The sequence below is a fragment of the Pinus tabuliformis genome, chromosome 8, assembly GCF_031772625.1.
Source record: "Pinus tabuliformis cultivar Carrire ecotype Pingquan chromosome 8, CPIR1, whole genome shotgun sequence".
NCBI classification, from domain to species: domain Eukaryota; kingdom Viridiplantae; phylum Streptophyta; class Pinopsida; order Pinales; family Pinaceae; genus Pinus; species Pinus tabuliformis.
In genome coordinates this window covers 1,426,658,322-1,426,673,446 of record NC_142294.1, presented here as the reverse complement: position 1 = coordinate 1,426,673,446, position 15,125 = coordinate 1,426,658,322, and the positions used below count along the sequence as shown (strand labels likewise).

The 15,125-nt window shown below is 39.4% G+C and overlaps 1 protein-coding gene across 1 annotated transcript; it reads right to left on the bottom strand.

The window, feature by feature from the left end:
• Positions 1–10,221: 10,221 nt before the first annotated feature.
• LOC149240988 (pathogenesis-related protein PR-1-like) lies at positions 10,222–10,734 on the bottom strand. The gene has a single exon (XM_089370399.1). The coding sequence runs from the start codon at positions 10,732–10,734 to the stop codon at positions 10,222–10,224; it is 513 nt and encodes a 170-aa protein (XP_089226525.1).
• Positions 10,735–15,125: the final 4,391 nt, after the last annotated feature.

Sequence of the window (15,125 nt, the reverse complement as noted above, 5' to 3'; positions counted from 1 at the left end):
TAACCCAAAACTTAATACACGAAAAAAATAGTATCTTCCCGAGATTTGTACCGAACTCAGGAAATAAGGTAAGTCAAGAAAGTAAGGAATAAAACATAACCCTTAGAGCCGGGTAAGCTCCTGCGGTATAGAACAAGCTCCGCAATCATATTGTGAATGATGAGTACCTAAATATGTGGTGAATACCTGAAATACGACCGCACACCCGGAAACCGAAATCTCATGGAGCAGGAATCGAAACTTTATTTAGGCCATCATTTAAGCAAATCTAAAAAAAAGGCCGAGCAGCAGCTAGACTGTTAACACAAAGAATTATTTAAAAAAAACAGTGATATATATAACGAGCTAGGGAACCGAGAAACCATCCAGACTCGTTGGTATGAACAAAAATGATCAATCATTCACTTATACACAGCAGGCATAAGGTCAAAACGACCGAGATCACTACTTTACCGTGAAGCATCCGTAAATACTCATAAAACATGTAATGAGAGCCTTGCTGAACGAGCATATACAAACATACGTAAATCTCTACCAAACACCAGAAGAATAATCAATACATTTCCCGAACAGTGATCTTTATTGCAAATCTGTGCAGTATTCGGGTGACAGAACCCATACAATTCTTTTTAAACAAAGAAAAAACTCGCAAACTGACATGAGAATAAATACAGAGATTTAAAGCCAAAATAGATATGGCCGCAAGGCTGTAACAATCCGGTTTCCGGAAGCAAGTGGGTCTGGAACCCAACGTCTGTAACCAATAGAGTCGCATTCGGAATTAACTCAAGATTCATATGCAATATACAGTTCAAAACTACAACAATTTAAAGATTGAACTACAGCTCTTATAATCTAATAAGCTTTCCAACCCAGAACCGTTGGAAGCGTTAGGGTTTCTCTGGAACCCATATCACGAAACCAAGAAGATTTGGAATAGGTCAATGAAGAACCTCCCGTCGCCATCTACGTCCAACCATGGAAGAGTAAGGTTGGGGCTACGGCCAGGCACAGGGGAGACCCTCTGCCGACAGATAGAAGAACAAAAACGAAGGGAAATCATTAACCCAGATTTAAATACATGCAACAAAAAGAAAGCTGAGAAGGGTCGCACCTGTTGAATCGTCGGCATACCATAGCCTTGAAAGAGGACCTCCTTGCCTGAATCGAACTCAGAAGCGGACAGCTGCGTTCATGCATTAAACGGCAGAGGATAATCGTTAGCCCTGTTTTCCTAAGGGAGAAATCATGAGAACCGAGAACGATAAACTCAAAAGAACAAAAACTCATATGTTAACGACTGCAACACTTACCCCAGAATTCGTCACGGATGTATATAATACACAGAACGGACGCTCGGCGATGAGGATGCGCGCTGGGCAGAGGGGGGGGTGTTCGCTCAGTGCAAGGTCTCCAATCAATCCACTGGCTGTGGCGTGGTGGAGTGGATAACAGCAGGGTCGCCGAGCTATGCCGAAAAACTCGAAGAATCGAGAAGAGAAAAGTCTATATAGCATCGATCTCCGGAAGTGATGTCGAGGGGGCATCACCACCCTCGGATCCACTCTGGATCATCCTCACCGTTGAATGAGGCGGCAAAATCAGGCGGTAATTCTCTAACACCAGACCACACCCCTTCACGTGAACAGGCCGGCGGAATTAAATGCCGCGTCCATATGTCCACTGCGGATGGTGCCAGCGGTGCTGTCAGTCAGAGCTGTCTCGGGTTGCTAAATTCTGCAGCACTTAGGTTTATACGGTGGGTTTCACATATGGATTGGAGCGGTACATTAGGTCGAACAAATATAACATACATAAATATTATCAGCCCATGAATATATTACATGACCCTTATCGGTCCATGCTAACCAAGAACCATAACAGTAATGGTGTTGTAACCTTATCGTAATTTTTTTTTTATATATTTATATTATATGGGTTCGGGTATGTGACAAATTGGTATCAGAGCAGAGGTTTCCATACTGTGACCTCTGGGACAAGTCTTAACATGTTAAATTGTGGAAGAAAACACAACGTTTTTTTTTCTTTCCCTTTTGGGTACTAAGATGTACAAATAACTAATAGTGTCGAATATTTACTGACTTTATTTTAGGCAAAAAAGAAGAAGAACAACAACAACGAGACGCTAGATAAGTGGCAGTAATTATGCAGAGAGCTAGCAGTGCTCCGCACAGAACGATAGCAGGCCAGGAACCTGCAACAAATCCTAGGGATAACCCAGAGCTGTGGGTACAGCTTGGCGAAGAGACACGGAGCACAAATTTAGCCATATTAGAAACAGTCCAGGAACTGAAAAATGAGATGGCTCGGTTGCGAGAGGATAATGCGCGATTGACAATGGAGCAAGAAAGAATTTTAAAGAGTTTGTCTGAAAGGCAGAACCCGCCATTAGCCAATCCCAGTGCAGAACAACAGAGAATGACGGAGGAGCAACATTATCAAGCAGAACCTGAAAAATCGGAAGAAGGAGAGGATCAATCTGATAATGCATCCGAACAGCAGACCTCAAAACGTCAAAGGGTGGAGTTACAGGGAGAATTTCGGAAGATTAAACCCCCACACTTTGATGGGGAACAAGAGGAAGCGGCTGAAGCATGGCTAATTAACATGAACAAATATTTCCAGCTGTATGAATACGACCATAACCTGAAGGCACGATTGGCCATCTTTCAGTTACAAGGGAAAGCAACCCTGTGGTGGGAAGAGGTCAAAATCGTCAAGGGGGTAAGCGAACGAACCATCACGTGGGAAAAGTTTCAGAAATACTTCAAAGAAAGATATCTGACCGAGCGCTTTTATGATGAAAAGGCAAAGGAATTCCACGATTTGCGGTTGGGACAGCAGACTATGGACGAGTTTATTAATCGTTTTACCTCCCTGCTTCGTTATGTGCCCTACCTTAAGGAAGAAAAAGCCAAGGTGCAAAGATTTGTTAGTAGTTTACCCATGTATATACGAGAAAGGATTGAGTTTGACAATCCTAGGACGATGGATGAAGCAATTCGCAAGGCCAAAATCTGTTATCAGCAGAACAAACAGAAAGGGGACGCTTCAAATAGGAAATGGAATGAAAAAAGGGGTAGTAAAACTGTTGGAAACAGTAAAGGAAGTCGCAGCGGTGGATTTAAGGGTGGAAGTAAAGGGCAGAACAGCCGGACTGTACAAAGAGGATCGTTCAGGTCCAAGACAATCGGTGAATCCAGAATGAGTGAACAGTCTGCCAAGCTGGAGGGCGAAGGAATAACCAGACCTCCAATACAGTGCTGGGGTTGTGGAGGACCGCACTACGTCAAAAACTGCCCGCAACGGAAGGGAACCGATCAAATATTCCAGATTCACGAGGCATCAACTATTGGTGATGTGGGACGCAGCGTGCCTAGGATTAACGCAGCACTGGACGACCGTCAGGCGGAGTACCAGCCCACCATGTTGGAATTTGAAGGTAAAATTTCAGACCTTTCTATAGCTGTTCTAATTGATCCAGGAGCTACTTTAAGTTATATTAGCCCAAAGATAGTAGAACAATGTAAGTTACAACCTGAAAAATTCAAGAATTCATGGCTGGTACAGCTAGCTACAGGGGCTAAAAGACGAGTGTTGGCAAAGATTAATAGCTGCCCTCTAACATTAGCAGGACAGCCAGTGGTAGCAGATCTAAATGTGCTTCCACTTGGCTCATACGATGTTCTGATTGGGATGGACTGGCTGGAGAAGCACTGGGCATTAGTAAACTGCAAGACGAAAACCATTTGCTACAAAGATGACCTTGGAAAGGAACAAGTGATGCAAGGGATAAAACGACCAGTGCAGGTCCGGCCAATCACTGCATCACAGCTAGCTAGGTGTATCAGAAGAGGATGCCAGATTTATGCCATTCAGGTAGGATATGCAGATTCCAAGGATAAAACGGTCACGCTGGACAACCTTCCGGTAATAAAAGAATTCGCAGATGTATTTCCAGAAGAGATACCTGGGCTACCCCCAAAAAGGGATATAGACTTCACCATTGAATTGGTTCCAGGGGCAGCACCAATATCCCGAGCACCTTACAGAATGAGTGTACCCAAGTTGACTGAATTAAAAATGCAACTACAGGAATTGCTAGACAAAAATTATATCCGACCCAGCGTATCTCCATGGGGAGCCCCGGTGTTATCTGTCAGGAAGAAAGACGGAACCCTTCGAATGTGTATAGATTATCGACAGCTGAACAAGCTCACGATAAAAAATAAATATCCCCTACCTCAGATTGATGAACTTTTTGATCAAGTCAAGGGTGCCACAGTATTTTCTAAGATCGATTTGCGATCATGTTACCATCATATTAGAATTAAGGAGGAGGACATCGCAAAAACAACTTTCAGAACATGATATGGGCACTACGAGTTTGTAGTGCTACCTTTCGGGCTGACTAATGCACCCGCCACTTTTATGTGTTTAATGAATAGTGTATTCCATAAATTTCTGGATAAATTTGTACTGATATTTATCGATGATATTCTGATTTACTCCCGTACTAAGGAGGAGCACGAGGAACATCTCAGGTTGGTACTGCAAACTCTTCGAGAGCACCAACTGTATGCTAAATTCAGCAAGTGTGATTTCTTCAAAGAGGTGATACAGTATTTAGGTCATGTAATCACAAAGGAGGGGATTGCAGTAGACCCTGAAAAAATAAGGACCATAATGGAATGGCCCGTACCTAAAGATGTGGCAGATATCAGGTCTTTCATGGGATTGGCCGGTTATTATAGAAGATTTGTGGAGGGCTTCTCAAGAGTAGCATATCCTATTACTTCCTTGCAAAAGAAAGGAAGGGCTTTCAAATGGACTTTAGAATGTCAGCAAAGCTTTGAGCAACTTAAGCGTTTTCTCACCTCTGCTCCCATTTTGAGTATAGCAGATCCTAATAAGGATTACGTGGTATGTACCGATGCAAGCCGAGAAGGCGTGGGTGGTGTGTTAATGCAAGAGGGGAAAGTGATCGCCTATGAATCAAGAAAGCTAAAGGAGCACGAGCAGAAATATTCTGCCTACGACTTAGAATTAGCAGCCGTCATACATGCACTAAAAATGTGGCAGCATTATCTTCTGGGAAGAAAATTTCTGTTGTTAACAGATCATCACAGTTTGACAAATTACTTCAGTCAGCCCACCCTGAATACAAGGCAAGCCCGTTGGGCAGATTTCTTAAGTGGATTTGATTTTGATATTAAGCATTTGAAAGGAAGGGAAAACCTCGTGGCTGACACACTGAGTCGGAAGCTGCAATGTTTATATGAAATTTCGTCCAGGAAATGGAAGAATCCCTTGCAAGAAATAATAAAAACAGTCGCAGATCAAGATGCCGAATACCAGCAAATAAAATAGCAGTTACAACTTTCCAGCAAAGAAAATCAGCAGGGGTATGAGATAGATGAGGATGGAATGCTGCTCTATAAAAAGAGGTTGTATGTACCTAATAAAAATAGTCTTAAAAATCTGGTTTTGGACGAGTTTCATATCAGCCACTACGCAGGTCATCCCGGATACCAGAAGATGCTCACTACACTTCGGAAAGAATACTATTGGCCTGGAATGAAAAAGAATGTAGCTGAATAATTAGCGCGGTGTTCGGAATGTCAGCAGATCAAAGCAGAACATCTACATCCGGCGGGGTTATTGCAACCTTTGCCCATTCCAGAATGGAAATGGGAAACCATATCCATGGATTTCACAACTGGGCTGCCTAGGACAAAGAAGCACAATGATTCTATTATGGTCGTAGTAGACAAATTAAGTAAGGCAGTGCACTTTATACCAGTGCAATCTACCTATAGAGCTGTGCAAATTGCACACATTTTTATGCAGAATGTGTTCAAACTGCATGGGCTCCCGAAGACAATAATATCCGATCGAGATGTAAAATTCACGTCAACCTTCTGGAAAGCATTGTTTACCGAACTGGGTACACAGCTGAATTTCAGTACAGCTTATCATCCCCAGACCGATGGACAGACTGAACGAGTGAATCAAGTAGTAGAAGACATGTTAAGAGCATGCGTGATGCAGAAACCGACTCAATGGGAAGAATATTTACATTTGGTTGAATTCGCTTATAACAACGGATATCACACATCATTGCAAATGACTCCCTTTGAGGTCTTGTACGGACGGAAATGCCGTACACCCTCAAGTTGGAGTGGCCCTGAGGACAAATTGAGATTGGGGCCAGAAATGCTCAAAGAAATGGAGGACATGGTAAAAAGGGTGCGGACTAATTTAAAGGCTGCCCAAGACCGACAAAAGAGCTTTGCAGATCGGAAAAGAAGGTTCAAAGAGTACCAGGTCGGCGACCATGTTTACGTAAGAATTCAAGCCAGGAAAAGTACCCTGCAATGGAGCGGTTGCGCCAAACTTGCACCTCGCTATTTTGGACCTTTCCAGGTCTTGGCAAGAGTTGGGTTGGTAGCCTACCAGCTTGCCCTGCCAAGCCACATTAGAATCCATAATGTCTTCCATGTTTCCATGCTTAAAAAATACATTTACGACCCTAAGCATGTGATCAAATGGCAAGATATACGGGTAAGAACTGATTTCAGTTTAACTAATTGAAAATGTATTTTGGAGATAAATGACTGGTACTGTTGATGGTTGCAGGTCGAACCGGAAGGAGAGGTCCTGGTCGAGCCGCTGAGCATTCTCGACCGGAGAGAAGTACAGCTGCGGAAGCGAGTTATTACCTAAGTTAAAGTGTAGTGGCAGCACTATAGGCCTGACGAGGCCACTTGGGAAGATGAGGAGCTTCTTAAGCAAGCTTATCCGGGGCTGTTTGAGAACATCAGACATCGGGACGATGTCCAATCTCAGGCGGGGGAGATGTGATGACCCCGGGAAAAATGTAAATATTGAAATCTTACTGTGGTAAAAAGACAGAATTAAGATAACAATGGAAGACTGTTTGTTTTTAAAAAGAAAAAACTTAATAGTATTTATTTCTATTTTATATGTGCATTAAAAAATATTCCAATAAATAAATACTTATGATAGTGTTGGCAACTCCCGAGAGGGAATTGGAAAAGAAAGTCAGTTATCAAAACTGCATATAACCACCTTCCCTAACTGGAAAAGGGTCTCCAGGGAAAAGGGAAGGGGGTTGGCAAAAATATCTGCTGTAGAGACAGGCAGAGAGAGAAAGAGGAAAAAAAACACGAAAATACTAAGTCTGGTAAGGATCAGATAGTCGAGCACGAAGTGCAACCTTGCTGAGGATAGTGATCCGGCAAGAGAAAGCTTGGGGGGAGACTCTGGTCCTGAAGGACAAGTCTCATGGATGGGCGGTTAAACAGTTATGCACAGAATCTGTAGGTGATCTACTAAGGGATTAAAGAGCTGGCAGTGACCAGGTAAGTAAACTAAACCCTTAAGCATCTGAAAGTTATCTGTGTGTTATATAAGTTATTGTTTCCTTGAAAGATACAAATGTTACTTCCTATTGCTGCACTAGAAGGTCTGCAAACGATAGTGGCTTGGGTACGATAAACTGTATTTCTTGTACCCTGAACAGGGAAAAGAGATAAGAAACAGTGCGGGACAGAAACCTGGACGGTTGAGATTTACTGTCTCGTTGTCAACGCACACAGGAACAAAGATAAGACTAAAACACCGACTGTGAACAGGATGGTTGAAACTGTTTTCCTGGGTAGTTTAAAAGAGAGTCTTGTCAGCATTAAGAAAAGCTATCGATAGTAGCACAGTGGAGTGGAATGATAATAACAATAACCCAAAACTTAATACACGAAAAAAATAGTATCTTCCCGAGATTTGTACCGAACTCAGGAAATAAGGTAAGTCAAGAAAGTAAGGAATAAAACATAACCCTTAGAGCCGGGTAAGCTCCTGCGGTATAGAACAAGCTCCACAATCATATTGTGAATGATGAGTACCTAAATATGTGGTGAATACCTGAAATACGACCGCACACCTGGAAACCGAAATCTCATGGAGCAGGAATCGAAACTTTATTTAGGTCATCATTTAAGCAAATCTAAAAAAAAGGCCGAGTAGCAGCTAGACTGTTAACACAAAGAATTATTTAAAAAAAACAGTGATATATATAACGAGCTAGGGAACCGAGAAACCATCCAGACTCGTTGGTATGAACAAAAATGATCAATTATTCACTTATACACAGCAGGCATAAGGTCAAAACGACCGAGATCACTACTTTACCGTGAAGCATCCGTAAATACTCATAAAACATGTAATGAGAGCCTTGTTGAACGAGCATATACAAACATACGTAAATCTCTACCAAACACCAGAAGAATAATCAATACATTTCCCGAACAGTGATCTTTATTGCAAATCTATGCAGTATTCGGGTGACAGAACCCATACAATTCTTTTTAAACAAAAAAAAAACTCGCAAACTGACATGAGAATAAATACAGAGATTAAAGCCAAAATAGATACGGCCGCAAGGCTGTAACAATCCGGTTTCCAAAAGCAAGTGGGTCTGGAACCCAACATCTGTAACCAATAGAGTCGCATTCGGAATTTAACTCAAGATTCATATGCAATATACAGTTCAAAACTACAACAATTTAAAGATTGAACTACAGCTCTTATAATCTAATAAGCTTTCCAACCCAGAACCATTGGAAGCGTTAGGGTTTCTCTGGAACCCATATCACGAAACCAAGAAGATTTGGAACAGGTCAATGAAGAACCTCCCGTCGCCATCTGCGTCCAACCATGGAAGAGTAAGGTTGGGGCTACGGCCAGGCACAGGGGAGACCCTCTGCCGACAGATAGAAGAACAAAAACGAAGGGAAATCATTAACCCAGATTTAAATACATGCAACAAAAAGAAAGCTAAGAAGGGTCGCACCTGTTGAATCGTCGGCATACCATAGCCTTGAAAGAGGACCTCCTTGCCTGAATCGAACTCAGAAGCGGACAACTGCGTTCATGCATTAAACGGCAGAGGATAATCGTTAGCCCTATTTTCCTAAGGGAGAAATCATGAGAACCGAGAACGATAAACTCAAAAGAACAAAAACTCATATGTTAACGACTGCAACACTTACCCCAGAATTCGTCACGGATGTATATAATACACAGAACGGACGCTCGGCGATGAGGATGCGCGCTGGGCGGAGGGGGGGTGTTCGCTCGGCGCAAGGTCTCCAATCAATCCACTGGCTGTGGCGTGGTGGAGCGGAGAACAGCAGGGTCGCCGAGCTATGCCGAAAAACTCGAAGAATCGAGAAGAGAAAAGTCTATATAGCATCGATCTCCGGAAGTGATGTCGAGGGGGCATCACCACCCTCGGATCCACTCTGGATCATCCTCACCGTTGAATGAGGCGGCAAAATCAGGCGGTAATTCTCTAACACCAGACCACACCCCTTCACCTGAACAAGCCGGCGGAATCAAATGTCGCGTCCATATGTCCACTGCGGATAGTGCCAGCGGTGCTGTCAGTCAGAGCTGTCTCGGGTTGCTAAATTCTGCAGCACTTAGGTTTATACGGTGGGTTTCACATATGGAGTGGAGCGGTACATTAGGTCGAACAAATATAACATACATAAATATTATCAGCCCATGAATATATTACATGACCCTTATCGGTCCATGCTAACCAAAAACCATAACAGTAATGGTGTTGTAACCTTATCGTAAATTTTTTTTTATATATTTATATTATATGGGTTTGGGTATGTGACAGTATATTCCCAAGATTTTTCCCTTATTGACTTTGTGATAGTCCAATTATTTCGTATTTGAATTCGAATTCGAATTGGGCAACTATTAAAATATACACCAGTTCCTCAGTCATGCATAATTCATTACGAGTTTTTAATTCATTAATTAAACAAAACACAGGAAAACAATAGAACAATTTAGCCAATGGTCAGTTTATGCTCATCCACACTTGATGATGAATTTTATTGAGCACTAGAAACTGTGGATCGATGATGAATTTTATTGAGTAGTAGAAAATTATGCGAATCATTTATGTGTTCCTCAAATATCGGAACAACTTACATCCCAAAATCATGAATCAATACGATCTCAACAACGGTATGTGCAATTACATTCGAAGAATGAAAATGGAATAATTATGAATAGAGGTGGGATTCTGAAAGAATGAAATCATTGTATGGGGAAACTGGTAAATCTCATACGGAGAATGAGTGCTAATTGTTGGACGTTTTAGTAGGGTCTGGCACCAATATAGTTGCCAGCAGGATAGTAATTGCATGTGATAAAGGTGTCACCGCTCTTGCATTTGATGGCCGCACATCCAACTTTTGTGGTTGTTCTCCAAACGATCTGAGTGTAGTGGGTGCAGTCTTGCCCCGAGCTGCAACTGTTTTTTGCATAGTTATACCACTTCCTCTCATCCACCCATGCACCAACAGCATCTGTAGCGTTCCAGCGGCTGCCGCTTCCCCAGAATATGTTCTCTCCGAAAGGCCCTTCTGAATGCTGGAGGAGGCAGTCACCCCTTCTTTCCCTTGCATATGTACGCGCATATTTTGTAAGCGTGGCATCCCATTTTAGTGGAGTTACTCCCACTTGCCTTCTCGCCTGGTTCTGGTTCTGTGGAACTAGAAATCCTTGAATCGTTTCAATAATGTCCGTACCTGCTGCAACCATTTGTAAGCTGCTCGTTACACCGATTAAGGCAACGACTACAACCAATAGATACAATCGGCTGCCCATTTTAATAACAATGAAGAAAAAGACTGATTAGTAGCAAAGTAACGGATAGGTCTGGACGGATGCAGCGGGCAATATCTTGACTACAACTGCAGAGGAAATTCTTCGCTGAAGAATATGTTAAAATCTGCCTGCACTTAACTGTTTATAAAATCAGGCAGACTTGTAATAAGAGCGAAGAAGTTGTGAATTTCAGCTGGGGCCGCAAATGTAAGCGTAAAGTAAGATATATGGGATAATCTAATGCCGACATCATATCCTCCCAACAAGAGAAAATAAAAATGGAAAGATATAAAGAAAGAAAGAAATGTGCATGGTTGTAGCATATCCTTTTCAACTTTCAGTCTTGGTAGCTACATAAATCCGCGCTATTTCAGGCGTTTGAAGGTTTAGTCCCCTGTGAGTGCAACGAACTCATCTATCTCACGCTTCCAAGGGAAGTAACGTGCACAGAGGTTTGACTTCGTTGAAGGAGATAGCGGTGACAACAGGTAGAGCGACGGCGGTTTGTAGTTTGACAAAGAATCACAAATTCCATCTGGATATTCATTGCTTATTTTACAGTCCTAGGCAGCGGAATACCCGGGCGGACGTCTGGGGTTCATACAAATCTAGCACGCGTGCGAAGGACGCGGAAAACGGTAGTGGAATGTGTTTTGTGCTTCTTCCGGGTATTTCCAGCCAGAGTAACATCGTACAAATCATCAAAATATTTCATGCATGGATAGACATGAGTGGCATCTCAAACCACCTCCCCGTATGCTACGTTAAACCATTCAAACCCTCTCAGTTCGATTATGGGTTGCCTGCTCAAGTGCTTATAGACCCACCAACCCATTTTTTAAGTTACCATTCCTAGATTCCCGTAAGGCGATTGGGGAACTTGCCCGAAAACATAACTGGGTAATTAGAAGTGATTTCAACATGTTTACATGCCTTCAAGAAAAGAATGGAGGGTTAAGAAGACTTTGATTCTCATAGTAAAGCATTCAATGATTTCGTAAATGAGCTCAAGTACAATTAGTTGGTAGTCAAATTGGAAATCTGTATTACATATGGATTAGCCAGTTTGAATAACGAACAGGTTCCAATCAAATTGCGATTTGATTTAATTCTTTCTTATTAAAAGGGACTTTTTCCGAGATTGATTATTTTAAGGATATTTACTTTACATGTGCCAAAATAATTTGTCCATTAAACTAGCCTCAAATTGCTCTCTTATCGTTCAAATTTGAGAATTTTTCTTCCGATCATTTTATTTATTTATTAAATATGTAGACTTAGTGGACATGTGTATGTTCTAGTTAAGGTCCCATCTTATATGGATTTCAATAAAAATTGAAAGAAATTTGAGAAAATAATTTAAAAGTAATGGAGAATTCTTTGGTAATATTTTCTCTGAATAATAAATTTTAAGAAAATATGAAAGTTTTTTTTTTGGCATTATTCTAAATTGATGCATAATAAGACTGGAAACTCAAGAAGAATACTCAAGGAAGGCATTGGTATAGACGAATGAGAAGAAATATTGTGCAAACAAAAATCTCGAGAGAATATGATGGCTGAAAGAACCGTTTAGGAATTGGAATTTCTTTCACAAGTCCATTTTAACATGAAGAACCAAAAAGCATACCAACATGGTGAAAACCCAAAAAATATGATGAAGAAGTGCTAGAACAAAAAGAGAATTTTAATCCAATCTTTATTGAACCAATAGTGGATAGATAGGCCATGGTTGATTCCATATTGTCTATAATCCACATGGTCTCCCCTAAGTGGAATCAAAGTCTTATCCACTCTAGCTCTTATGAAAAATTAATAGCTATGATGCACTCAATGGATAGTAACTAGCTCAATTAAATGGAAGAAATTTGGGCCCACTTTATTGAAACCTCTTTATAGGAAAACATGCTAAAGATATAAAATAGCGTTACATTTTTTTTTTGCGATATAGGGGCATGAATTCCAACATAGATTTGATAAGGGCAATTTTACCAAGGTTGGTAATAGCCATGATGCACTACATGCACTATCTCAATTAAATGGAACAATTCTTAACCCAATAGAATGATGGTTCAATAGAATTTATTTTGGGAAATTAGATTAGGTGAACAAATATTGTTCAAGCAAAATGCTTAGCACTAAGAACATTAACTAGAGTATATTCTACACATTCAACCAGTCAATATAAAAAAAAATTGCATGAATTGGGATGGCATAAGGTTAATCATTATTAGAAAATATCTAATATTCAAGATCATACATGAGTCTTTGCATCAACTCATCCTACATAGATCTCCCATTAAGAAACTACCATAATATACTTATATCTCAATGAAAGAGATATCACTGCCTTGGATGGTAAGTATATTCTTTAATGGAGATCCCAAGGGTGTGGAAATCTTAATGTGAAATAATCTTACAAAATAGAACCCAACCACAACAATATAACATAGCTATAACACGCGAAACATTGTGGGATACGTAATTATGGCCAAATATCTCAACTTTTGTTTAGCTCCTTGCTTGATATAAAACTCTCAGATAAGACTATATCATAGCTAGAGCACTTGTAGGCCCCCTAAATTTGTTATATGTGTGGAAGTTGAGAGGAGACAAATGACAACATTTTCATGGAAGATAATAAACTATTAGACAAAGTAGTGACGATATCTAAGAACAATAGAGGTAAATATTAAGCATCATTTAGCAAGCCAATTATTAGCTTCCTTCCTTTTCATATCTCTATCATGAGATCCTTAATATTCTTGAATTTGAGGAGGAATGATTTAGTTATTAGAGTAATTCTTAAAAAAATAGTTGTGAGGGTTTTTGGAGGTTGAGAGAGAGACAACAAGTGGGATGGGAAATAATAAGTAGGAAGAAAATCAAGTATGAAGGGAGACAACACATAAGAAGAAAGGTAGGATGGAAGAAGAAGATGGAAGTATACATGGTTGACTAGGTTTGCACCTATGGGTAATAGAGAGTGATAAGGATGTAAGATAATGTCATGAAAGTAAAACTAAAAACTATAACAATAGTTAAATGATACCACCAATGTTTTAGAAACTCAAGGAAAGGAGAAATTGATACAATTTAAAAATATGTTAGAATGAACATGGGATATATCACCTCACGCCACTGTAGCTATTAAATATAGAGATATGAAATAGTGAGGAAAAATGCATAAAGATGACAACATTATTTCACAAAATCAATACAAATTTTGTCAATTGAAATTTTGGAGGAAAAATGATTATATTTTATAAAAATTAAATAAAATGATATAAAATATGAAATACAATTCAACATAATATCTCATTTGAAAACAATTAATAAAAAAAAAAAAAAAAAAAAAGAAAAAATAACAAAGCCTATAAAAGTAGGGTGATATAAAAGAAAAATTATTGTTAAATAAGCCAATAATATTAATTAATAAAATATTTAATTAAAAAACCATAAATAAATAAAAATAACTTAACCAATTAAATGAGGTGTGATATAAAAAAGCCATGGTGCTCGAGTAAATTGATGATATCAACTAAGCAAGGAATAAGCCACATGTATATACATCACCATTGTTTCATATAATAGGTATTATGATTGCTTCATGCACTAAATTTTATGATTGGACATTTATATTTCATATTAAATTGTTAGAAAATGTTTTTTTTAATAAGAGTAATATTGCTAAAATTTAAATTTGAATAGATAATGTTTTTTTATTTGTATGAATAATATTATTAAAAATCTTACCAACCTATAAGTGTTTTATAAATAAATGAATGGTGCTTATTTCTTTTAGAAATAATGCTCAATAGTATTTAGTATATTGTTAAATTTTACGATATTTGTTATATTTTTTATTTTATTTTTTAAATTGTGCACGTTGAATTTTTATAACAAATTTTATTTTATTGCAATTATTTTATTTCTAAAATTTAAATTATATTTATTTATTTTTATTAGTTTCTAAATGTGATGACCCCGGGAATATGTAAATATTTAAATTTCACTACGGTAAAAGACTGGATTAAGAATGACATTGGAAGACTATTTTATTGTCTGTTTTTAAAAAAAAAAAAAGATCCTAAGAGTATTTCTTTTATTTTACATGTGCATTAAAATATTTTAATAAAGAATACTCATGATAAGTGTTGGCAACTCTTGGGAGGAAAGTCGGTTATTGGAACTGACTTTAACCACCTTCCCTAACTGGAAAAGCTTCCAGGGAAAAAGGGAGAGGATGGCAAAAATCTGCGCTGTAGAGACAGGCAGAGGGAAAAAAAAAAGAGTGAATGAAAGACTACGTCTGGTAAGGACCAGATAGTCGAGCACAAAGTGCAACCTTGCTGAGGATAGTGATCCAGCAAGAGGAATGCAAGGGGGGA

Coding starts and splice junctions, on each gene's coding strand:
- LOC149240988 (XM_089370399.1), bottom strand. CDS start 10,734: ATGGGCAGCCGATTGTATCTATTGGTTGTAGTCGTTGCCTTAATCGGT.